Genomic DNA, 27,752 nt, shown 5'->3' on the forward strand with positions numbered 1-27,752 from the left:
TAATTAATTAAATTATTTTTTATCAATTTAAATGGTTCAGACGTCACTTAGTTTCATTACTAGATGTATCAGAAATCTTTTAATGAATCTCCTGAACAGATGATTTTGTGACAGACAAATGCTGTTTGACTTAAACTTTTGAAATCAACTAGACTGAAATTACAATGATCTGAGAAATGATTGTGTTGTTCAATCAGTGTTGTTCTTTTTCAATTACTCGTTGTTTTTTTAATGAAGCAGCTGAATACCTTATGTTAATATGACCACAGTATACATAAAGCTTAATGAAAATAACTTTCTTATATAGATTTCTATAGCTCCGATTGATTTTAAATTAATTTTAGCTGCCAATAAAATAAATCACAACTCAATTCCTGCCAGTAGCAAATTGGCTTGAAAATCTATATATACAGTTGAAGTGTACTCCTGTACAGTTGAAGTCATAATTATTAGCCCTCCTGTTTATTTTCCCCACGATTTCTGTTTAATGGAGAGAAGATTGTTTTTATCACATTTCTAAACATAATAATTTTAATAACTCATTTCTAATAACTGATTTATTTTTTATCTTTGCCATGATGACAAAATAATTTGTTGACTATATATTTTTTCAAGACACTTCTAAACAGCTTAAAGTGACATTTAAAGGCTTAACTTGATTAAATTGGTTAACCAGGCAGGTAGGATTAAGGTTATTAGGCAAAATATTGTATTTATATTGTATGTATATTGTATATACAATGTATTGTATTGTTTGTTCTGCAGACTATCGAAAATATATAGCTTAAAGGGGCTAGTAATTTTGATTAAAAACTGCTTTTATTCTAGCTGAAATAAAACAAATAAGACTTTCTACAGAAGAAAAAAATATTATCAGACGTACTGTCAAAATTTCCTTGCTCTGTTATACATAATTTGGGAAATATATAAAAAAATAAAAAAATCTAAGGGGGGCCAATAATTCTGACTTCAACTTTGTGTGTGTGTGTGTGTGTGTGTGTGTGTATATATATATATATATATATATATATATATATATATATATATATATATATATATATATATATATATATATATATATATATATAATATTACATTGCTTCTACAAAAAAACACTTTCAAAAATTGCTTAAAAAAACACTTTCATGGTCTTATAATCTGCATTTATTTTTACCTTATTATTCCAGCGATTCCTGTATGAATCGTCCAGTGATTCATTTGTTCCCAAACCCCTCCTTAGCGCGAAGCTAATCTGCGCTGATTGGACCAATGACAGTCTGTTGCGATTGGTTGACTGCCTTCAGTCAGAGAGTGAAATGCCCTATAGCTAATCAGCAATATAAAAGTAATCACAGTTTATACACGTTCGATTGTGTAGGCGCGGATTTTAGCTGCCAGTGGGTCAATGTAAATACAGACGATGGACTTGAAAATACAGACGACTAACTATTTTATTGAGCAAAAACTCCAAAAACTGTCGAGATCTCCTAGCTTGTCTCACTCTGCTCTTTTCACAGACACACACACAAACACACATATTGCCCTCGTCCTTGCGCGCGCACACACACACAAAAACACACACACACCTCCGGACGACAGCGCACACACTACCCTGGTACGCGCAGCTCCGTAAACAAAGCAGCACCCGTCGCGTTTTTAACGTGACTTTGCACGCGATAAGAGAATATAGCCAGTTAACCTGATACAGTACAGTAGCGGTTACAAGTAACAAATCACAACTAAATACATTTGCAAGCTAGAGTAAACAAGGCAGCAACTTTAATCGCACGTACTTACACTTGAGAAATGGAGGAAGAAACCCATCCTGCCATGTCCATCAGTAAGTTACTCTTTACTGATCCTTTCTTTAACAAACACAGATGAAGTATTCTTTGTAGCATGTAGTTTGCAGAAGTTTCCAGTAGTTTCCAACTGCTTGGTTATAATGCTGAGGTTTCATCTTTGGGTAGAGATAATATCCGATAATATCTCGATAATATCCATCTGCAGTGTGACTTCAATTGACCGGCATGTTTGTGTGTGTGTGTGTGTGTGTTTGTGGGTGTGTGTGTGTGTCTGGGTTTCTGTGTCACAGGGCGGGGCTTTAGGTTTCAAATCTCTCGGGTTTGCGCGTGCACGTGAATAACTTGGTTTCGTTCGTACGTCATGGCGAAACACCTAATGACTCGGTATCAAGCCGACTCGTTTGAAGCACTATGAGTCGACGCTTTTATAGATGAATCAACCGTTTTAAACACTGTACTCTTACAGATTTAAGCCTTAGCTGGATACTTCACTTCACTTAGAGCTGTGTTACACACTACATGGAGGGGAATTTTCAAAAACCCATAATAACACAACAATAGAAACACAACAGAAATTTTAATACAGCCATTCAGAAGCACAGAATACGCACTCACTCACGAAATGGTAAGGTTTATAATCTGTTTAATACATATTAACCCTCTTTAACATTATTAAATTAATATGCTGGCGAGGCAGTGGCGCAGTAGGTAGTGCTGTCGCCTCACAGCAAAAAGGTTGCTGGGTCTCCCTGCGTTTACGTGGGTTTCCTCCGTGTGTTCCGGTTTCCCCCACAGTCCAAAGACATGCGGTACAGGGGAATTGGGTAGGCTAAATTGTCCGTAGTGTATGAGTGAGTGTGTGGATGATTTCCAGAGATGGGTTGCGGCTGGAAGGGTATCCGCTGCGTAAAAACTTGCTGGGTAAGTTGGCGGTTCGATCGGCTCTGGCGACCCCGGATTAATAAAGGGACTAAGCCGACAAGAAAATGAATGAATGAATGAAATTAATATGCTGAATCACTCATATGTGTTTAGTTTAAAATTCAGTTTCAAACAGAAAAAAAAAATTATGTAAAATGGCATTCAAACTCATTTCATTTCTTTTCAAAAAAACATTTAAGCTTAAGCCAAATAAGTTGGAGAGCATATAAAACCACATGCATATGCACATATTTAAACATGTGTCTAATATAATCATGCTTTTGATCTTATTTTGACTGTATTTGTTTTCAGATTTTACCCGACCCAACAGCAAAATGATGTCTCCAAAAGACAAGCCCAAGAAGAAGCCTCCCAAAGACAGCATGACCTTGCTGCCATGTTTCTATTTCGTGGAGGTATGATTTCATGTATTTCAGATTTTTGTGGTAAAGCTTTGACAGTCTCTATAATGCTTTTTCATCCTGCCCTTGAACTGCCTAAAGAATACAAAGACACATTACCCAGCACTGCCGAAGGAAAGTCGTCCATATAGAGTGCTATTTACATGACACTTTGACTTACAGCATAATGACATGTTGATATTTAGGAGGCTGTGCATCTTAGCTTTGTAATAAATGGTATGGAATGACTTACAAATGTTAAGCTGTCACAGAACTGATGTTCAGCATCCTTTTATTTGACATGTAAGTCATAAGCTGAATACTGAAATGTGCTTCCGTTAAATGAATGTGATGTCAAGTACAGGCTTTAACCGAGGTTAAGAGGTTTTAAAAGTATTTCAATAAAGATTATTTGTTTTTAAAATGATTTATTTTTATAGGTGAGATAACATTGATGCTAATTTCTAATGAAAAATGGTATTGCAAAAAACAAATCTAGTTTTTTATGTTTTTAACAGATGTTTCTTGTTTACGAATTAATGATTTTATATGAAACTGTAAAATTAAAGCATGAAGATCCAGTTGTAACGATCATACAAAGTGTATGAATGAGATGTTACCAATTAATTAATATTAGCCACCAATTAACTAAAATTCAGTTTCAAATTACATTAATGTCATTAGATATGTAGATATTCATATTGAGTTTGTTGTTAGTTGTGAGAATAAAATGTAGCTCCAGACAAACAATGACACTCAAACTGTCCTGGTACTACAGCTAATATGTAGATATTTGACTTGTTTTGCAAAATATAGCAAAATCAGTGTTACTCATGTGTGTCAAGCAGAGAAAAGCAACCTTAGCATCTGTTTTTAGGCCTTCATGTTATCTAATGTCTCTCTAAAAGCTTGTTTCACAGAATTAAAAAATAAGAATTAATTCATTGTGGCTTTTGCCTCTCGATTCTGACTTTGTTTCTCATGGTTACATCAAACTCAAAACTTTAAAAAGATGTGAGATCTCAAAAAAATCACATTTTTGAGGAGTTTATTTTTTTTGTTCAAGGTTTTTTTTTATTTGTTTTTCAAATACAAAAACAATAACAAAACACCCTTTTCCAAGAACACCAGATATAGGAACAATATATAATCAAATCTCCATAGAAAAAATTAAAGCTGAAAACATGACATGAAAAATGACACGAGTTCCTTTTTTCTCATTTTGTCATGTTGTGTGCGTCCATTTCCAACACAAGAGTTAAAAAATGTTGCTAGACCTTATAAAATATCTCAACAGACCCTTTGATAGCATGCCTTATTTTCTCCAACTTCAGATGAGACTTGACTTCTCTTATCTAGTTATTATGTGTTAGTGGAATAGGGTCTTTCCATTTAAACAATATCAGTCTTCTAGCCAGAAGAGATCCAAAGGCTAACATTTTAATTTGTCTTGTGTTGAGAAAAGCGTTCTCTGGAGCCACCCCCAAACAACGCGAGAAATAGTGAGGGCTCTACTTCCATCCTAAAAGCCTCAGAGAAAGGCCTCAAAAATACTAATCCAGTATATGTAAAGCTTTGGACGTGTCCAGCACATGTGCAGCAGAGTAGCAGGAGCCTGCCTGCATAGATTGCATATGGGATCTATATCAAGTAGTTTATTTTGATACTATTTTTTAAACTTAGAATTTAGGGGGAAAAGGGAAAAAAGATAGGAAAGGCACAGTTACTTTTTTATCAATCCATGTCAGGAGCAATCTTCCATACTCCACTGGAAAGGTTTCAAATCAAGTATAAATACAGATTTAGCTCTGCGCTTATTGATACCCTTCTTTTTACATTAATATTAATTTGAGCTTTTCCTTCTTAGAAATCAATTATGGCATGTTAAGGATGTGTTTACACTTGACATTTTTAGTTTAATTAAAGGGCTAGTACAGCAAAAAGGTAAAAATCTGTTATTAATTACACACCCTCATGTTGAACCAATCCCCTGAAACCTTTATTCATTTTAGCAGTACAAATTCAGATATTTTAGATGTTATCCAAGAGTTCCCCCAACCTCCATAGATAGACAGGTCCCAAGGCATTTCTGAAAGTCCTGAAAACACAATCCATGGGACTTAAGTGGTTCAATTGTAATTAGAAAGCTCTAAGAACACTTTTGTGTGCCAAGAAAAACTGTAAATACGACTTTGGACTGTGGGGGAAACCATTGAGCCATGTGCTACCACCAGTAGTATAACATGCAAATCATAAATATTATTCTAAAATATCTTAATTTGTGTTCTGAAGATAAATGAAGGTTGATCTTCACCAAAACTTGATATGCAAACCCTCGTGCCCACCCTCTGAAAACGGGGTCTCAGTCTTCTTCCAAATGAACTCCAAATGGTGTGCTTTTTCCCCCAACTCTTTTTCTGTTTTTGCTAAAGAGTGGGCAGCTATTCTAGTGGAAACTAGATTGTAGGTCATTAAATATATATTTTACTCAGTGCATTATTAACAAATTTTAACCAAACCAAGCTAAAAGTAAAGACCCCCATTATGCAATTAAAAAGTCATATTTTGTCTTTTGAGGCCTCCAACAATAGTCTGATATGCATGCAAGGTCAAAAAACACTTTCAGTGTCTAATAATATGCATTTACTTTTAACCATTATCCCAACGACTCCCATATGATTCGTTCAGCTATTCATTTGTTTCCAAACCCATCCTTAGCGTGATGCTAATCTGCAATGATTGGTCCGATGACCCAGTCTATGGCAATTGAGAGAGAAATGCCCACCACGGCTTATCAACAGTGTTGAAGAAGTCAGAGTGCAGAGTGTATGTGTGAGCCCAAAGTAGAAGTGCATTAAAGCAGTGCAGTTTAGCACCAGTAAAACCTGACCATCTCACGTGTGTAGAAAAAGCTGATGGTGGCCATAGCAACGGCAAACGGCAGAGGATCGCAAGCTTACATTCACATTTAAATCCGTAAACAAAGCAGCACGCCTCATGTTTTAAATGTGGTTTTAGAGTTAACCAGATACAGTACAAGTGGTTACAAGTAACAAAACACAATTAAATACATCATTTGCAAGCTAGAGAAAACAAGGAGGCAACCTGTTTAATCGCACTTACCTACACTTGTGAAATGGAGAAAGAAACTGGTCCATGAACTGTGTACTGTAAAGTTCCTGTCAAGCTCTCATAAAGTCCCATCAATAGTCTTTTCTGATCCTTCCTTTAACAAACGGCTGATGAATCACCCATTGTAACCATGTAAATTGCTGAAGCGCTCATCAGAAAATTGATGGGAACACAGCACAAGGCTGGGGCTATAATGCTGAGGTATTTTTGGAAAAATAAACTTCAACCACTGACTCTTCACAGCCTCATCTTTGGGTAGGGAAAATAACACTAACATTCCATTATACTTCACAGCACTTCATGACATGATTCAACCGTGATCTGTTACATTGTTTGTCTTCCTATTTTTCTTTCTACAGTGTTTGTGGGCGGGGCCAGGGGTTTCAATTTTCCTGGGTTTGCACGCGCAACAAATGGGCTTGGGTTCCGTATCAACATCACGTCGACATGGCTAAAGATTTGTTACCAAGACAATTCATTTGAACTACTCTGGGTCGACTTTAATAGATGGATCAATCCATTTTAGGCATGGCACACTTTGAGATTTAAGCCTTAGCTGGATATTTCACTTCACTTAAAGCTGCGTTACACACTACATGGAAGGTAATTTTTAAAAACCCATAATAGGGGCTCTTTAAATGTTGTAAGATTGTGTGGAAATATTTATTAGATTTCATCATATTACTATGAATATTGATGTCTGACCCCATTATTTTTATAGCACTTTACAGATTTCAGAGTAGAACCAATATATCAGAGTGAAGCATAAGGGTTCATTAACACTATACGCTGCTTTGATTTTAAAAACGCAACAACAATCATAGCAATCATAGAGCACGAGGGTATGTGCACACAGCAACTGAACACCTGTAAACAGAAACTTGTAACAGTTGTCCTGACTCTGAGCTCCTCTGATTGGTCCACTTCTTTGGAACTGACAGTGATGAGTAGCGCTGTGTATAAGAGTTGAACATCTTTTAACTTGACACGCCATCTAAAAACATGGTGCTCACGTGGGCTGTTCTTCAAAAGACTCGTGTAGAACAGTCACACTCATCTGTCTAGTTTATATTGACAATGGAAAAGTAGCACACTTAAATGGAAAAGCACATTCTGTTTGAACAACCCCTTAGTTTGAAAAGAAAAGTTTTATTAAACAGTTTATTCTATGTATTGTTTTTCCAAATAAATTAATTTGGTTTGACGTAGTGTTACTTATAGCCAACACATTCCTGCATTTTTAATCTCAGCTTGAGTGTTGAAATATTTTGGGGCCGCTGTGTGCCTAGTACTTTTAGCATGAATAATTCACGAATGTATCAAACGCAGCAAACGTTGATTGATTTCCCCGCTCATAATCCTCTCCTGTGCCACCTTTCCCATAACCCAGCTATTCTTCCTGTTCCTCTCTTCCTCTCAGCTGCCAATCGTGGCGTCCTCCATGATCTCTCTTTACTTCTTGGAGCTGACAGACGTGTTACAGCCAGCCAAAGTGGGTTTCCGGTGCCACGACCGCACACTGAGCATGCCCTATGTGGAAACGGGAGACGAGCTCATCCCTCTGCTCATGCTGCTCAGCCTGGCCTTCGCTGGCCCCGCAGCGTCTGTGAGTTTTCATACTCTATTCATAAACAGCCTAACCTATTTATCTCACTCTAGCCACTGCGAATATTACACCAAATCCTGTTACTCGATTCAATGAAGCAATACGGACAGCAACAGCACGGCCAGTGAATTGCACGGTCAAGGACTGAGTTTTTAGCATCTTGAATGAAGCATAATTAAACACTTGACAGATTGCGTTTCTGTAATGTTGCTTCAGGCGGCTTCATTCTTCTGTCACTGTGTGTGTTTTTTATTTTTTGGCTTAGATCATGCTGGGTGAAGCCTTGATGTACTGCATGCAGTCCAAACTGAAGATTCGCTCTGGTTCAGAAGGAAGTATAAATGCTGGAGGCTGCAACTTCAACTCCTTTCTACGAAGAACAGTCCGCTTCGTAGGTGCGTTGAGTGATACCTCTGCTTAATAAGGAAACAAGGAATGTTTAGTGATTAAAAATGCTAATTGCTAAATGTTAAAGGGATAATTTACTCAAACGTCAAAATAATGTCATAATTTACTCAAACTTAAATTGTTGGAAAGCTATTCAAGTTTCTTTTAAACACAAAGGAAGGTATTTTAAAGAATGTTGTTGACCGGTAGCCACTGACTTTCATAGTATTTTTCTTTTTCCTTATATATGGAAGTCAGTGGTTACTGGTTACTATTCAAAATATCTTCTTTTGTGTACTGAAAAAAAAACATAAGAAAGGATTGGAACCACTTGAAGGTTAATAAATAATGAGTCATCTCTTTTTATAAGAAAGAAATACAATGAATATGTTTTTTTTAAATTTACTTGTTAGCAATGTTGGGCAAAAGTACTTGTGAAAGTAGGGATGTTCCGATCAGGATTTTTGCAGCCGATAATAAGTACGATTCCTCGTCAATGTGATTAGCCGATACCAAGTTTGTTGATTTAAGCTTTATATAACTTTGCCTATGCATACGCATATTTTCCCTCTTTGTATGAGATCTCGCCTCACCTAAGAGAATAAATTAGAGATGTTGCATACATGTTATGGTCAAGCGCAGCTTTATGAAAAATATATATAAAGCAGACAGAAAAAAAATGCTAAGAAAAATTACTGAAACATTGCTCACATGTTTTAGCGCTGTGAATTTATAAGCCAGGTATTAAATTTGTAAACATACACTTGCAATCGGTTTGTGAGATCTGTTCTTGAGATTGGGCAGAAGTATCAATCGACTCCCCAAAAAGTAACTAGTTGCGTTAGTTACTTATTATGGAAAGTAATGTGTTATGTTACTTTTCAGTTACTCTTTCATACCTGCCTGAGGCTGGATCTCTTTCAGAACTATTTTTCTTTTTTTAGTAAAAGAAGGTCTGCAGTTAATGGCACAATGTGTAACCTACACCTTCATTTAACTTAAAAAAAAGTAATGAAAACATTTTTAATAATTTTACCTTCTGAGAAATTCCTGCTGCTATACATGGCATACGTACAAATTATTGAAAGTTTTTTACTTTTTTATTTTTGTCTTATTAGTTAAGTAAAATTACAATCCATTGAGACTCCCATCTTCTTCCATGTGTTCAAAATAATGAGAATACTTTCATCACAGAGATGTAAGGCTCTGCCGTCTTGGTTTTTGTTTATTCCTGTGGTTAGCTCATTTTCTCATTGATTGTGATTCAGCAAACTATTTTTTAAAAGCATCTTAACTAATCTAGTAACTCGAGTTACATTTTTGAAAAAGTAACTAAAATATTTTTACTTAACTTTTTGAAGTAATGTGTAACTTTACTTGTTACTTAGAAAAGTAATATTATTATGCAACTCTCGTTACTTTTAATGCATTACCCCCAACATTGCTTATTAGTATCTTTGTTGAAGACATTTTCATCAAGATTCTTTGATAAATAGAAAATTCAAAAGCTTGAAATATACTTGAAATATGAATCTTTTCTACATTATAAATGTATGTAACTTTTGTTAAATTCAATGTGTCCATTAAGTTGAGAAAAGAAAAAACTAATACTGACTCTAAACTCATGAAAGACAACTTATTTTGAATTAGTAGTTATATAATGATATAGAGTTACAATTGTATTCTCACATGGAAAAAAAAGCTTCAATTTTTTAATCTCACAATATTTTTTCATGTCAGGTTTCCCAGACTTTGTTTTGTGGATTTCTGAATTTAATTGTATTATAAAAAACCAGTGAATCAGTTCTGATCTCTAGATATAAAATGTAAAAATCTAAAATAAATTCAACATTTAGGACAATTTAGCAACTTTAAATACCCCAAAACATATTAGAACCACCATTTTATTGGATCCCAGTACAAAAACCATTTGCGCATTACAAATCATCCTTAGTTATCTATTAAAATCAGTAAATTTTTTATGGCCTCAAGTGTGTTTAGGTACAAATTCCAATAAAAAATTTGTTGATTTTATCCTCCTATAAAAGATAAAAATGACCAGACTTATCAGACCAGTGCAGTTGCCATTAAAACATTTATAACCATTAAAACAATTACAAATGTTATGGTGGTTTCTAGTGTATTTTTCCCAGCAGGGTAGAGAATACAATTTAGTCCACTAGATTCCTTCTACTTCTTTTTTTTAATACGTGGAACCTCTTCCGACATTCATTATTCATTACCTTAACAGCCCTCAGACATTTTTACTGGTTTTTCTATTTTGGACGGAGCATATGGTGGAGTGTTGGCCGCGTAAGACTCGTACAGACAAACAAAAACAAGCCTGGCTCAGTCTGGCTGTGTTCACACGGTTCCACACTGACAGTTTTTTATCCCCTCGCAGGTGTTCATGTGTTTGGGTTGTGCGCCACTGCATTGGTGACTGACGTTATCCAGCTGGCCACCGGATATCATGCTCCATTCTTCCTAACCGTGTGCAAACCCAACTACACACTACCAGGCGTGGCGTGCGACAAAAACCCCTACATAACCCAGGACATCTGCTCAGGCCGAGACCAGTATGCCATCCTGTCAGCAAGGTGAAGACACACAAACCACACTGTGCTTTCTCACATGTGTCTGGGTACATTCATTTTGTTGACTTGTTTAGGCCGATTTGCATATTATATTTGCATAAATATAAAGCATTGCATACAAAAAAATAATATCCAGACATGTTATTTGCTCCCTTAGTGTTGCATATCCAAGCCTAAAGTGTACTTTGGTTTTTATGTGTCTATTAGGGTATGTGTACAACAGTGTTGGTGCAATTAGTTACAAAGTAACTAGTAATTAAAGTACTTATCCACTTAAAGAGTGAAGTAAGAGGTTACTTTTCACTTAGGTAATTTAATTACTGTTACTTATAAAGTACTTTTTTTAAAATACTGTAAATAAATTTAGTATATCATTATGAATCAATTCAGATAAGCAGAGTATTTGTATAGGTGGTTCTGATGACTTGCAAAATTCAGATGGAGAGCAGGAAGTAAAAAAGTGAATGGGAGACAGAGGAAAGCCCGTATTTTTGCAATTTATACAATATATTATGGTTTAAATCATAAATATGTTATGTTAAATATGTTGGGCATGATCCCTATATCTTGAAGAGAAGTGAGTTTCGAGGTCTACTGAACTAACATATATTTGCCTGTCATCCATGCGGTACATACAGTATATACCGTCTAGTTTTGTCACAAGCGTTGCATTTCTTTTTTGTTCTGTCGATGAATTTACCATCAACAAACATTCACCTCTGCTGAGCATCTCGATGTTTACTTTACGGTTGTTTCAAAAGTTCACATTTAGCTCACGATTATACATTGCTTGTTTGGCATGCTGTCCTGGGAGAGAGACCTGAGCTTAAGGGATCCTCGAGCCCAGGGCTCCCCCCTTTCACAGGGCGAGGGGAGATTGAGCTCAGGTCTATCTCAACCTCCCCCGCTGCTAAGGCCAAGGTGAACTTCCTGAGAGTAAGAAAAAAGATTTAGGCTTATTTATCTATAATATAAAGCACATTTGGATGGTGGGAGGAAACCGGGGAACCTGGTGGAAACCCACGCAGACACGGGGAGATCATGCAAACTCTGCACAGAAATACCAGATGGCCCAGCGAGGACCCGACGCCATTGGTATTCTTGCTGTGAGGCAACAGTGCTAGTCACTGGGCCACCGTGCCGCCCATTCTGGATAAAGGTGGAAGAAGGGGAGAAGGGGGGTTTCTTCCAGACGAAGAGGATATTTATATATATATATATATATATATATATATATATATATATATATATATATATATATATATATATTGTGACTTGGGATCCTTTGATTGGAGAATCATGATTAGCTAACTTCACTTATTCTGCCGAAACGCTAGTAAAGACTTGGATTATTGCAAACAATGAAACAATTTCATTGCAGCGATTACATGGCCGAGTGTGTTATTTATATTCTCCTGGATTTTGTATGTGTGTTGGTGTTTGTATCGGATTTTTATATAACACATTAACATATTTACACACAGTTAGGCTATGTTAGGCTAATATTATAATAATATATAATATTTATTGATGCTGTCAAACTAATTATCGCGTTAAAAAAAAGCTTGTATACATTGATGTATTAAAAAAATGTTTATTACATGCCACCTTTTCTTCTGTTTTTCATCCAGTTTCTTGAACTTTACCCTTATTATGAGCAAAAACTTTTGGAAATCTATAAAAGCTATTCGGCTTTTCCTATTTTGGCCGATGTAAACAATTCTGAACAACATAAAACCGAAACATTTTAATGTTCTGATATTGACTCCTAAGTAGAAGAATCAATACCTGCCCTCCATCTGAATTTCATGTGAAAACAACTATTTCTTTGTTAGACAAATATAATTTGCAGAATGCAAAATAAATGGTGTGTATATGTATGTACATGCCATGTTTAAGCGTATTTATCGTTACATATTTGCTTATTAGTTCTATTTTTTTTTTTTTTTTTGGAAGTGTATGTTTGTGTATGTACATGTCCCTCTATCTATGCTGAATTTATGATGATAGTTGACCCTGTTTGTTTTATTATTATATATTATTTGAGGGATATTAGGATATTTAAATGAGTTATGTGACCGTAGTACTCAAAAGATACTCTAGACGCACCTTATCCCTGTTACCCTGATGAAGGCAGTTCCTTGCCGAAATGCATAGGTTTTTCAAGGTTTAGCCATGTGAATAAAGGCTTTTTTAATTTTCCACATTTTTCCAGTGCCCTGGACTGAATTCTGTTGTTGATAATTTGCAGATTATTCCTGTTTTTCAGCTAAAAGGGTTACAGTTGTCAGACAATTACACATGCTTCAGAAACTATTAATTAATTAAAACCTTAGTTAATGGAAATTTATGATATGTATGAAATATGGTAGGCTACACGGTGGCACAGTGGGTAGCACAATCGCTTAACAGCAAGAAGGTCGCTGGTTCGAGCCCCGGCTGGGTCAGTTGGCATTTCTGTGTGAAGTTGGAGTGTACATGTTCATGTTAGCGCAGGTTTCCTTGGGGTGGTCTGGTTACCCCAGCCTGATCTCACGAGAAAACGTAAGTATTTTACGTTTTGGCAGTTTAAAAAGGAGGCGTTACCTAACCCCACCCCTAAACCCAACCGTCATTTTGGGATACGCAAATCGTACTAAAATGTACGAATTATATCGTACAAATTCGTACGAATTAGCCACTAAATGAAAAAGTTACGAATTGTCGTGAGATTGTGTTGAGTTACCCACACAATCTAAAGACATGCCTATATGTGAATTGAATAAGCTATATTGACTGTAGTGTATGTGAGTTTGTGCAAGAGTGTTGTTGAGGGTTGCGGCTGAAAGGGTAGTTGTAAAATAAGCCTATTTACAAAAAAGTGGAGTGTTCAGTTAAATTTGTTTCAATTGCTAGTAAGAGATGTCAGAATATCTTAATTCAGATAGATATTGCTTGGTCATAGATGCTTAAAATAGCTGCCTAGAGGCACCGCACATATTGCCATAAAATGAACAGACTTTCCTTGAAATGACTTTGAGGTACTTTGGAAGACTGTGTGCTCAGCTGTGAGCATATACTACCACACACAAAATCAAAGTACACTTTAGGCTTTAATAGGATGAAAACCAGATAATCTTTGTTTATTTAATTTTTTCCCCGCTTCTACCATGTTTTCCGACAAGGATTACAAATGGATTTGTCACTAAATCCTTGTCAGGCGGCACACAGAACAAGAAAGCCATGAAACAGATATGACTTTGTGTTTTGCTCACTGAAGCATGGTGCATTCCTTCTGCAAGCTCATTTACATTTCTTCCTCACATGCTAAAACCCTCGCCTGCGCTCTGTGAATATTCATGCGATCTGTTACTAAAGTCGCTGTCACTTCTTCCTCTTTCTTTCTGTTTGCGTTTTATCAGGAAAACTTTCCCCTCCCAGCACGCAACTCTGTCTGGCTTCGCAGCCGTCTACATCTCTGTAAGCATTTCCCTTTACTTTGATTTCACAATGATCTGATGCCAAATATACCTGTATTTTAGAAATCTGTGTCAGTGTGTTTGTTGATCTGGCACTGTTACTAGAAGCATCCAGCAACAGAGTGGAGTTGTGTCAACTACTGAGTGACCTCGGCTGTTTTCCTAACAAGTGTGTTGAGTATTTAGGCCACAGGCAGCTTGGTGTCTCGCAGCTGTAGAGCTTGAGATGCTCATTAGTCTCCTTTTGTTAGCTATGCCTCGTTGAACTCAGTGTGGGATGCCAACTGTTAATGAAGTTATTCTCCATGGACAGTTAAGAGAGACAGTCAGGCTGCTGTAACTACATTTGGAGTATTTGAGTTAATTCTAATTGGAAATTAATGTTATCCTGTATAATCTACTTGAGAGACTTTGCAAGTTGGTTGTTTTAAAAAATTACGCAGAAGTATTTGACTCAAGTAGACAAGGAATTTTGTGTCTTTTCCTGTATTTGTTTTCATAAACAGCAAACAAAAAGCTTTAAGTACATTTAGCAAAGGAGCTTTTACATTCTCCCTAGCATTCATTTTGTACTTGATTATTTTGAATGACTACTATTTATCATTATGTTAAAAAATGAGTCTTAATGAAGTGGTGAAATTATTTAAATGTGCTTTTTTTTCATACAAGAACAATTTACAGAAAAGTCAAATAAAACTCACTGCACTACCTGACAAAAGTCTTGTTGTTAATCCCAGTTGTAAGAGCAGCAAATAATAACTTGACTTCTAGTAATGTATCAGCTGTTAAACTGCATCCCAATCATCACAAATACTGCAGAAGACATATTGGAACTTGCATGGACCCAAGATTCTCTCAGAAATCAGTCAAGTTTGGTGAAGAAAAAATCAAGGTTTGGTATGGAGAGATTTGCAGAGTGGATAATTTTTTAACACATTTCTTAACATAATAGTTTTAATAAATCATCTCTAATAACTGATTTATTTTATCTTTGTTATGATAACAGTAAATAATATTTGACTAGATATTTTATAGACACTTCTATACAGCTAAAAGGGACATTAAAGGCTTAACTAAGTTAATTAGGTTAACTTAGCAGGTTAGGGTAAATAGGCAAGTTATTGTATAATGATGGTTTGTTCTGTAGACTATCGAAGAAATATATAGCTTAAAGGGGCTAATAATTTTGACCTTAAAATGGCTTCTCAAAAGATTTAAACTGCTTTTATTCTAGCCAAAATAAAACAAATAAGACTTTCTCCAGAAGAAAAAATATTATCAGACATACTGTGAAAATTTCTGTGCTCTGTTAAACATCATTAGGGAAATATTTGAAAAACATACAAAAAAAAAAAATCAAAGGAAGGCTAATAATTCTGACTTAAACCGTATATATAAATAAATATATTGCAAAAAATTAGAGATGAGGCAGAAAGGATGAGGTCTAATGAGAAGTTTTAAAAGCTTATGGTAAAGAATAAACTTGATGAAACTGTTCAAGAAGAGAAAAGCACCAAACATTAAGCAATAACATTTCAATTAGCTATTAAATGTTTAAATAGTTATTTCATATTTAATTTTTCTTGTATTTGTTTTAACTCACCAGTTGAGTCATGTTTTTGTGATGCTCATAATGTTTTCTCTACTCAGATGTACTTTAATGCCACCATCTCGGACAGCACCAAGCTGCTGAAGCCTGTGCTGGTGTTTGCATTTGCAATAGCAGCAGCCCTGGCAAGCCTGACCCAGATCACCCAGTACCGAAGCCACCCCATTGACGTCTATGTGGGCTTTGTGATTGGAGCTGGCATCGCAGTTTATCTTGTGAGTCTTTAATTGTTTTGCAGTTTGCTTCTCTGAACAGATTTTGAATTTGGCATCTTAAATTTTGGGGTAGGAGAGGATATCAAGTCTTATTTATCTTCCTCCTTTCACTGTTTTATAATCTTTCGACTGCAAGCTCTATATTTGGGATTTCTATTCTATCAGAGGAAGAGAAATCCTCCAGGATTCATCAGGAACAATTTCACAGCTTCTTTTCACTCTCTCCATGTCATCTCTTTCCTCTGATTTGCTTTTATTGTGTAATCTGCATAGCCAGTCAAGTGGGTTGAAATTGTTTCTGTCTTTTAGATTTTAAAAAGGAAGAGTTGAAAAAAAACAAAAAGTTTTTTTTAAGCAGTAAAGTATGTTTTGTTTTTTAGATTATGGTCAAGTTTTATTTAGAGTTTGTGCCAGTGCAAACCTACTTTTGGAAATAATAAAAATTACTGTCATAATTGCTAAAGACACACAGCGAAAGATGCATGTCTTGAAGGGGGAAATGGCATTTCTGTCATCAATTACTTACTCTTGACTTGTTCCAAGCATGTTCGTGTTTTTTTTTTGCAAAAGCAAAATAAGATATGTTAAAGAATGTTAAAAACCTTTTGTTTTTCCTACTATGAATGGTTACAGGTCTTCTTCAAAATATATATTCTTCAAAATATACATATATGCAAAGTATGCATTCAACAAAACAAAACAAAAATCTAATTGGTTGGAACAAGTCAGGGGTGAGTAAATGATGTCAGAACTGTAGGTTTCGGGTGATCTATCAATTTTTTCCATCTTACATCTGTGTTGTTAATAAATAACACCACAATTCCATCATCAACTCTGTGATTAAGCTGTGTTTTCACATAGTTTTGGTGTATGTGCACTTTAATTGATCTCTTATCTGACACAACTCACTAATGTCTTGAATCCCTACTAGGGTATTAGTGTGCTGTATTCATCATCTAGCATAATGCATATTTGTTGAAAGATGTTCAGAACGGACAATTTTGAGTGTGTCACTTACTTTGCAAAAAAATTACCTTGAGAATTCAAAGCATTTAGTGATGAAGCCTATTAAAAACAGTTACAATGAGCTGTTCATTCAAGATTTGTAAGTAGGAATTTCCATGTATCGGTTATTGATTTAATATGTTTAAGCTAGGATATTGTTGAGTGATATCATTCACATTAATATGACATATGAATGTGATAATGACTGACGTAAATAAAACAGGCATTTTAAATGTATTGTTTGAATAAATAATTCAGAGCAGTTTTAATTTAATATTTGTCAATATCCGGCCCAAACTGGACCAGGGACCAAAAGGGACCAGAATAAAACGTCAGCGAAATAATAAATAAAATAAAATTGAAATCTTTAGATAAAACATTGCACACCTTATCTCCTACTAACGTGTGTAAATTCGGAGAATACAGCATGTGGAGATTGAAACTGCATTAGTAGATTTACATTAACCTTTAAATTACAACTGTTTCTCACACTCCAGGCACTGTATGCAGTGGGGAACTTTAGATCCAACGAGGAAGCCTCCCCAAGGCCATTGAAGCAGCCCCCTCCTCCACAAAAAGATCCTCTCAGAGAGCTGACACAGCGGGGCCATGACTCGGTCTACCAAAAGGCCCATGCATCTGAGAGCAACGACGAGCTGACTGCTCCACCACATGTTGCTGGCCTGAACCGCAAGGTGCGTCGAGAGAAGGCATCGATGGGCAGCCTGAAGAGAGCTAGTGCAGACGTGGAACTGCTTGCACCTCGCAGCCCAATGGGGAAGGAGACCATGGTGACCTTCAGCAACACACTGCCCCGTGCCAACACCAATGCCATAGAGGAGCCTGCTCAGCGCCACATGACTTTCCATGTGTCGATGGACACTCAGCGCTCCAAACAGCTGGTGTCCGAATGGAAGCAGAAATCAATGGAGATGCGAAGTCTCAGCCTCAGGGACGAGGAGGAGGAAGAAGGAGCAACTGCAGAGGGAGTTGACGGAGTCGAGGTGGAAACATCTGACGAGCTGGGCATGCCAACCTCTCTGTATCCTACTGTGCAAGCCAACAGGGGAGCAACGGCGGCAGCAGGAGGAACCAGGGTGATGATGCCTCAGAGGCCCGGTGCCCCACAGTTGGTTCATATCCCAGAGGAAGCCACCAGGCCACCACCGGTGTCTCCTAAAAGTGCCATCACAAGGGCTAAATGGTTGTCCATGAGCGAGAAAGGAGGTCCAGTACCAGCTGCAACTCCAGAACCTCCACGACTGCCCAACCAGCCACGGGTTATGCAAGTCATTGCCATGTCTAAGCAACATGGTCCAGGTAGCATCACTACTCCAAAGTCCTCTGAGACAGCCTCATCATGTGCCACATCTAGCACTGGTTCAGAATCTCCATACTACCGAATTCCATCAGAGCAAGACCGTAGTAGCATTGTCACAGTGGATGCTCACGCTCCTCATCATCCAGTGGTTCGTCTTTCTTCAGGCAATGGGAACACCTGGGATTGGAGGAGCACCTCTAATGGCAACACTGAGGTGCATGAGACCAGCCGGACACTGCCCAGACAGGAGTGCATCCGTGATTATCGTCCCAGGAAAACAGAGTCCCTCTGTTCCTCTACCAGTGATCTTGACCCAGGGATGCTGCCTCCGCCACCTCATCCTGACCTGCTCTTGGACAGTAGCCTTAGTCGAGATTCCTCGCTTCACCGTAATTCCTCGATCTCAGCCAAAGACTGGGAACCTGGACAGCCTCACCCGGAACCAGACCACTTCTTTAAGAACTTACAAACAAACAGGCAATATAAAGATTGAGGGGCGGGGTGACTGTAGGCTAAAACAGGGACACTACAGACTTCTTTTTTGGGTAAAATCCAATGTGAATAATTGTGTTTTCAGTGGTTGGTGGGAGAAGGCAGTCTTCTTGGTTATCTCACATTGAGCATCTGGAGTGGATTAGTGCAGTGGAGCACCAGAAGGATCACACAGACTTGAGGAGGCCATTGAGTGTTCATGCACAATCTGTGAGGAAAGATGATCCACAAACCTCAAAAAAGCGAAATAGTTGTAATTAAGGTGTAATGAATACATGTATCAAGGGTTTCTGTTCTTTTTAATTTTCACAGTCCAGGACTTAAGATCAAGTTCACATGAGCCAATACCAAGCAACCAGCCATATTTATATTTTTAATTGGGGGTTCATTCATTCACACAAGAACTTCAGATGCATTGTACAAGAGAAATTCATGCCTCAGTTCACTGATGACTTAAGGCTGATTTATACTTCTGTGTCAAGTGCACGCGTATGCTCCGGTGCAGCCTTCGTGTGGTCACATAGCTCTCGTTGTGGCCGTCACTGACTCGTACCTCTCAAAAAATGTAACTAACCATCACAGCGACACGTAGCAAAAAATCTGTGGCCGAGAGCCTCGTGAAACCGTTGGACCAAGTGTTTACAAGTGTGGAGTCCCGTGAAGTAGCTCTAGATGAAAAGTTTTGTTTTGTGTTTACCTTATGATTAAAGTTGTTGCAATTCCGCCAGTTCCCACCTCAAAATTGGCTAGGTTCAACCACTTGTTCATTAAGGTAGCATTCAGAAAAAACAAAACACCAATGAAGAAACCCGACACAGAGGAACATATAAACCTCTAGTGTTTCAGAAGTGTTATTGCAGAGCAACACAAACATCGCACAGAAGTATAAATGCACAGCTACACGCTAGGCATGCACTGTGGGTCACGCCAATCACTTGACGCAGAAATATAAACCAGACTGGGTACAGTTTTTGTTGTGGGAATATGAGCAACTTAGCAGTCTCATCGCTTTGCTGTGTGTGGAGTCAGTTTGATGTAGGCCTAGTCACTTTCTTGTTTTTTATACTAAAATATGAAGTACTCTTGCTTGTTTGTGCGTGTTGCATGTGTGTTTATTTATATCTCTTCTAGACCTTGAATGGACTGTTTCATATCAGCAGGGATGACCTTTCATTTTGCTGCTCAATGTTTAAGGTTTTTTGTAACAAACTTTGAAAATAAAATTGTAATACTATCTGTTTTTAGTCAACGAATCTAGTGAATTCTTATTCTCCAAGAAATTTAAGTATGGGATTGTGTGTTTCTGATTTTTTCCGCTTTTAATTTTTTTACGGTATTAAAAATACAACCCAGGCTCGTTCTGAAAATGTTCCTCTATATACAGTTGAAACAAGAAGTTTACATACACTGTATAAAAAGGCACATAACCATTTAAAAAAAAGTCAGATGTTAATGTGACTAAACTTTTTTTTTCTCTTTTAGATAAGTTAGGATTATTAAATTTGTTTCTGTTATTTTTAATAGCAGAATAATGAGAGAGATTTTTTTTGAGAAATTGTTATAACTTTTCTTGAAAGTCAAGTTTACATACGATCAAATTATTATGCCTCTGAAAAAGCTAAGATGATGTTGTCAAGGTTTTGGAAGTTTCTGATTGGCTAATTGACAACATTTAAGTTAATTGGGGGCACAACTGTAGAATAGTATTTAAGTAAAACCTTAAACACCTTCCTTGTGTGACAACATGGGAAAATCAACAAGCCAGAGTCAACAAAAAATCCAGTTAAATTTGCCTTTAGTTAAAATGTGCTTTAAGGACAACAAGGTGAATGTTTTGGAGTGGCCATCTCAAAGCCCTGATCTCAATAGAAAATTAGTGGGCAGAGTTGAAAAAGCTAGTGCGAGCAAGACAGCCAACAAATCTGACTCAGTTACACCAGCTCTGCCAGGAGGAACAGGCCAAAATTCCTTCAAACTATTGTGAGGAGCTTGTGGAGGGATACCCTAAACATTTGACCAAAGTTATACCGTTTAAAAGCAAAACTAAAAAAACAACAAGGAAATGTATGTAAATGTTTCGACTGTCTAGAAATTAATAAAAAATTCTCAAAAAAATTCTCTCATTATTCTGGCATTTAGCAAATCTAAATCATTTAGGTAATCCTAATGGACCTAAAATAGTAAAGGTTTAGTATGATTTACCATCAGACATTTTAAAAAATGGTTACGTTTCTTTTTTTAGAGTGTATATAAACTTCTGGTTTCAACTGTACTTTTCTGGAAACCAGCAAATACGTCCCAGTAGCTACGGTTTTTGCATTTTTTGTTTTCGCAAATCCACTAGAGGTCGCTGTGTACGTTTTGTGAGATCTTAAATTTCTCTTACGAGTGCCATTCGCTCCTGCTCCCTCGAAAATCCACCAGAAGTCGCTGTCGACTGTTTGACTGACTGAATGACTGACTGATCGACTGACCCACCCTGCCCCTTCCCTAAACCTATCCGGCAAGTTTAAAAAGCAATTTAGAAAAAGGAAAGCCCTCGCCTACTTTTTATCATGTCTTACCACATTCTCACCCTGTTATTTACTTGTTTATTTTAATTTTTCTATTCTGTATTTGTCTAACCTGCTTTCAAACCCTGTTGTCATGGTCATCTCTGCATCTCAAGTCCACCAACGTACATGGTGAGCTTACTGGACAAATTGGTATCAGCCAGAAAGCCATCCATACGGAGGTAAGCAGTCAGCTGGTAAGCACGAAAAGGATATTGCGCTGTAGCATTCGTTTAAAAAAATAAATGCATCCATACAGTACGTACCTCTGGCTACATAATTCATCTCCATAAATGTACATAAGGCTACGTTTTCCGAATGAGCCTATGTTGCAACAATACATTCACAATAACAGCTAGTATTTCTTTATTTGTTATCTGTTTCGTTATGTGTTCTTCAAAATTCATTCCTACATGGATCAGTATGAGACACCCAACACAATTCATGTGATTTTTAATCTCAACAATTACAAATCAGAACTTTTGTATACACATCTATCATCAGAGAGGCCTTTTGTGCAGCCGTATCTATAGAAAGGGCTGTGTTTATTAAAATTGTTGGAGACAACATGTTATGACATGCCTATTATAAAGACAGTAATCAAATCATATACTCATTTTAGTTTAGTGCATTAAACATTCAGCGCCCTGGGCCAAAGTCAGACTGTGACTCAATATTGCAGCTCTACAAGAAGAGTGAATGTTTCCTTAGTGGGTCATAAAAAGAGCTGCAGCCCAGGCTTCCGTGCCACTTCAACAGCACAGATTTGACCTCCTTGTGGTGAGTCAACACTACAGGAAGCAAAAAGGAGACAAAAACTGACTTGAGCATTTGATCGTAATGAACAGGATGTGTTTTTAAGATGCATGCAACAATAGCTTAAAGATTAAAGTGTTATATCCACGTAAGTGTCATGTACATGAAGTAAAATTAAAGTTCTTATGACATTAGCTAGAAAAACATGGTATCTAAAGGTTATTTTTACATGTGTAGGGGCAACAGAAAATAATTAAAATAAGTCATTGGATTTTACAAATTTAAGTAGATTGAACATAAAAAAAATCCAGTTGTTCGCCCCCAAAAAATCAGGAATTGTGTTCTTTCAGCTCATTGTAAATAAGTAATTTGAACAAATATCAAATGTCATTTTTTTGAGTGTAGTTTTAGAACCGTGTTGTCCTGAAGAACCCTTTTCATGCTGAAATGGTTCTTTATGTGAGTTTAGGGTTCTTTATTTCCCGCCTCTTTAAAATCTGTAACTGAAAAAGCACCTTATTACTAGTTTTCTGGAGCTCAACCATGCACAGACTGTCAACATTTTCTTAACAGGTGAATTCATGCTTTTTAAAAAGGTCTAAATGTTTTAACTTTCAAAATGTGAGTTGGTTTCATACTGATAACATTTTCTTTCTGTTTAGTAGCGCATGTATGACCTGCTATGTTGAGTTGAAGATGCCTCTTCTTTACTGGATAAGTAACACAACCGTTTTTCCTGTAATTATTACTTTGATTTATGCATATAAATGCACAAACAAATATGAGAGACTTTTTAGAGACAAATAGTTATAATGTATAAAACAATATATAAACTTACTATTTTAAATATTAAATACTTATATTTATAAATATATACAAATATTTTGAGGTTATATATAGCATTTTCAAAGCATGGTTTTCATGAAATTTTATGAAAAGAGTTTTATTTAGGACCAAAACATTTTCTGCTAGTGTTACCAGCTGAAGAACTCTAATTTGGTCCAGTTTAGAACCATTTTTCACAACAGAGTATAAACATCTTTGCTTGATTGACTAAAGATAGATAAATGGTGACGTCTAAAAGCATACTTAAGGGTATCACACACCGAATGTGCCGTTCAGGGCCACGACACGCGCGCACATGACAGTTGAAAGTATCACACACCAGACGTGGACATTTGCACGGTATTTAAAATGAGACTAATCAGATGGCGCACTGTGGCGCGGCAGAAATATGAAGAGTGTCCTGAGTCGTGGCTGGGTGTCACCGACAGCCGCCGACTTGCGGCACCGGTGTGTTTATCCTGATAGAAACATATGTTTAGAATTCTAAAATGCATGGTGCTGCGTGGTGCTACGCAGCGCTTCGCCGAGTGTCACTTCTGGTGTGCAACCTGCTCCCAGGGTCATTTATATCGAAATTGATATTTAGCTGCACCATTCAATATTGGTGTTTCTCAACATCTAGCTTTCATGTGGGTATTTGTTAGCCCTTAGCTCAACCCCCAATCTGGAGGACCAGGACATACACACATACACTACACTACAGACAATTTAGCTTACCCAATTCACCAATAGCGCATGTTTTTGGACTGTGGGGGAAACCGCCGGTGTACCCGGAAGAAACCCACACCAACACCCCTTAGACCTTAGACGCTGGCTAGACATTGAATTTTGGTCATTTGACGTCATGACCTACATCTAACCTAATATTGGCATCTTAGGATGTTGTGTGTCTGCTGGGTTAACAGCAGGCATTGACCTTATTCTTCAATGTGGAAATATGCTTGTTTTTGCGATTGTTTTCGAACTTCCAATTTAGTCGCCTATGGAAAAAAAAACAGTCAAACTACTTGCTCTACAAACAAGTGTTTACATGACTATATAATCTAATAATAAAATATCAGTTTGCAACATTAAGCAGCAAAACGAGCTGTTTTTAACATCTAAAAATTAATGGAAGTGAATGAGACCAGAAGTCTCGAGCCAAAATGATTTAAATGGCTGCACCCGCTCGTATGCAGAGAATAAGGTGAATTCTCCTCCAGCATGACACTTTCTTTGAGGAAAGCTGGGGGTTGATACAAACTGTGATTATCGTATGGCTAGAAGGCCTCTCAGCCAATCATATTTGAGAAACAGAACAAACTGATGTATAAATTTCAATACAACACAGTGTCTACAGAGTTTCCGAAAGAGATTGAGTTTTTGCAAGATGAAGGCTCATCATGAACCAAACAAAATAAAACACAAGAGGTGAAAAAAATGTGGACTACTTAATCAGCAGATTAAGCCCCAAATGGGGAAGCTGGCATACATTACATGTGCACAGATGGAAAGGCAAGAACAAGTTAATCAAGTTGTACTGTCCTTCAATTTACTTGCTTCACAATAGACTTCTGAAAGAAATATATGAAAGGCTAAAGCTAAATTCCTCCAAACGTATCAATAGCCCTTTTTATCAAAAGTGTATTGCGAGCGTACTTCAAACTGCTGTCAGCTAGAATTTTGGTATATGAACTCTTCATTAGAACAAATGGTAATTTAAAATTCTTCTTCAAATTTAAGTGTATTAAATACACAACATAAAAGACTGAAATTACAGTGATTTGAGAAATGTAATTTGACTTGGTCTACTCTCATTTACACGTGTATGCCTACTTGCACATTTCACTGCAATAATATGCAGAGTAGGCGGTCTGAAGGATGATTTGAGCATGAGTGAATTGATTTGAATTTGCTTGCAGATGCATGAAGATTGTAAACGGTTAGGTCGCCGTGAGCATGTCCTGCAGGCTGAAGCGATGACACAGTTACACTGTTCTTACAAAATTTAAATGAGGAGACTATATGCTTGCTTGTTTACGTGTTCCTGCTGTGCATTCAAAGGCAGATAGAAAGACAGGATCAGCGAGCATGAATTGTTTATAAATGGCCTGCACATTACTTGCATTGCCGTTGCTGCTCACAAACTGCCTTGATTGTGTTACCTGGAGTGCTTGTTTAGTTTTCAATCAATCAGCTTACAGAAAGGGAGAAATGCAGACTCGGTAGACTCGTCTCACTGAACAGGCAAACAGTGGAGTGTAAAATGAGTAATTGGGAGTTCTTCGTGTACGGTTTTTAGTTGGATTGCACATCAAGTGATTCAGGTGGTGCCAGTCAAATCTATTTGTCAGATGTAAAGAGGAAACTCGTTTTGTATACTAAAAAACGATGTCTGGCAGAATTGCACTAGTATAGTCAAAAGTTTGGGGTCAGGGTTTTTTTTTTCATGTTTTTTTTAAGAAAATTATTCTGTTCATCAAGGTGACATTTATTAAATGTAAAAAGAATTGTTACATTTTTTAAATACTTGTTTTTTGACAGGTAGCAAAAATAAAATAAAAACATAATAATTGTGAGTACATACCAAAAAATGTTCCAACCTAAAAAGAAAAAAAAAATCAGGAAAATAAATACAGAAAAAAAGAATCAATTTAATTTAATTAAAACAAGGGCCTAAATAGTACTCAGTGAACACTGACTATAAACAGTAAACCCTTTGTAATCCACTTTCCCAGTAAATTTGAGAGTTAAATAATGATTTTTTTATAAATATGCTGCAACTAGTTGCACATAGTTAAGGATTAGGTTATACATCAGAACTAATATGATTTAAATATTTATTTATTTAAAAAAAAAAAGTTGTTTATTTATGTCCACAAACATATTCTTGGAGCTTCTTATGTTTACAGTTGAACCACTGAAGTGAAAAAGTACGATTTTAAAAAAGAGGCTTGACTTGGCATCCAACTCCACCCATAAACCCAACCGTCATAAGGGGATGAGAAAATCCTACTAAATTGTATGAATTGCCGTGAGATCATGTTGGAAGTAACATGGAATGTTTTGACCATTTTTTTGTTCCTTTTCTGTACTTTGAACTGGGGCTGTGCATTAAACAATAGATATTGTATGGGCAAGATAATAATTATGTTGTATCATATTATGCTCATTTGTTTATCAAGTCACAAAATACAGTGTTTGTGTGTAAGAATTTATATGAGCATTAGGGGGATGCAGACCAAAACATGAATAACGGCATTGTTAGAATGTTGAAAGATTGGAATAACATGAGTGTAAGTAATTAATTATTTATAGAATAGAATAGAATAGAATAGAATAGAATAGAATAGAATAGAATAGAATAGAATAGAATAGAATAGAATTTTTGGGTGAACTCCCCCTTAAAAATAATTTGCATTCACTTACCAGTTTTCTAGAGCTGTGTTCCATTAAGAAGGTCTCATCGCTTTGTCATAATCCTTTTGAAGGGTTTACCCTCAAGAGTTAGAGATTTGCATGAGCGTAGAGAAACAAAAAACTAAAAAAAAAAAAAAAACAGTTTCTTGGAATGCACTTGTGCGTCATTATACATCATGTGCTTCTTAAATTAAAATAATCTTGAATCATGAGAACAAAATATAATGGGAGTGAAAAGTGTGAGCTACTTTTGGCTTCCACAGTTCAGCACTCTGAAGGGCTTTTTAGTGTCCAGATTTGGGCACTTCAGTTTGGAATGACCCTTCAGCTAGGCCACCATGATTATTCTCATTCTGAAGACTCTTAGGAGACAGATTGATCACGTTAGGAATGCTGTGCATTATCCATTGTTTTCAGATGTCAGAGCAAAGAATTACATCACATCTAAGACGACTGCATTTTAGCTCACAACTCTGAGAAACAAGGTGGAATTGTCCACTGATGACCAATTAAAAGATAAAATTAAATAGGTTCACAAGAAAATGCCTAAATATAATGTCTACAGCTGCATGTGCACCACTGGATGTACTAAAGCACACAAACAGATGTCACAGTCACCAGCGATTTGCTCAGGCTGGAAAAACGCAATTCGCTGGAGAACTACAAATCTACCACATTATGGACTACAAATCCAGTCATGCACCACACACACACAGATGTTCCTGATATTGACTGATTGCATACACACAGCCAGAGGACTGTGAAAGACTGATTACATGGACTATTTCATCAGCACAGACACACACTCTAGTTGCTGAGTCTTGTTTACTATTTGTGACATTACAACATGGTTCCTTTGTCTTGTTTTGACCCTCAACTTGTTTGTCTGTTTATCCCTGTCTGCTGCCTGTGTATCTGACTATGACTCTGGATTGCCTGTATACATCTGTTTGCCCATGTGTTGACCATTCCTTACCTGACCTCTCTAAAAAACATGCATTTGGATCCGCACTGCCGTTGTCAGTGTCAAATCTTTATATACACAACAGAATTGCTAATAAACAGTGAATTACTAAATTTTTTTATAATTATTATTTATTTTGATTTACTGAGCAGCCATATTGGCTTTTTGAACTGATTTTTTGGGGTGCATTTTGTAGCTCCAAAGTGGGAATTCCAACCTGGCTGGGCATTCCAGTTCAAAGGTTTCAACTATGAACTTGGCATTTCCATCCTTCAAGTACAAACGG

The 27,752-nt window shown here is 36.7% G+C and overlaps 1 protein-coding gene and 1 long non-coding RNA gene across 2 annotated transcripts in view; one reads left to right on the top strand and one right to left on the bottom strand.

Moving 5' to 3' along the window:
* plppr3a (phospholipid phosphatase related 3a) overlaps window positions 1-18,950 on the top strand; it is a 28,839-nt gene extending 9,889 nt beyond the window's left edge. Inside the window, 7 exon segments of the mRNA NM_001171028.1 lie at window positions 3,039-3,142; window positions 7,680-7,865; window positions 8,131-8,260; window positions 10,657-10,852; window positions 14,251-14,308; window positions 15,958-16,131; window positions 17,634-18,950. Coding sequence (NP_001164499.1) covers window positions 3,039-3,142; window positions 7,680-7,865; window positions 8,131-8,260; window positions 10,657-10,852; window positions 14,251-14,308; window positions 15,958-16,131; window positions 17,634-18,950 — 2,165 coding nt within the window.
* Window positions 4,160-27,752, bottom strand: part of LOC137487469 (uncharacterized) — an 88,056-nt gene continuing 64,463 nt past the window's right edge. Inside the window, exon 7 of the long non-coding RNA XR_015478513.1 lies at window positions 4,160-5,225. This is a non-coding gene — a long non-coding RNA (uncharacterized LOC137487469). The remainder of the gene's footprint in view (window positions 5,226-27,752) is intronic.

Source organism: Danio rerio, chromosome 2 (assembly GCF_052040795.2).
Source record: "Danio rerio strain M-AB ecotype USA chromosome 2, GRCz13ab, whole genome shotgun sequence".
Taxonomy (NCBI): domain Eukaryota; kingdom Metazoa; phylum Chordata; class Actinopteri; order Cypriniformes; family Danionidae; genus Danio; species Danio rerio.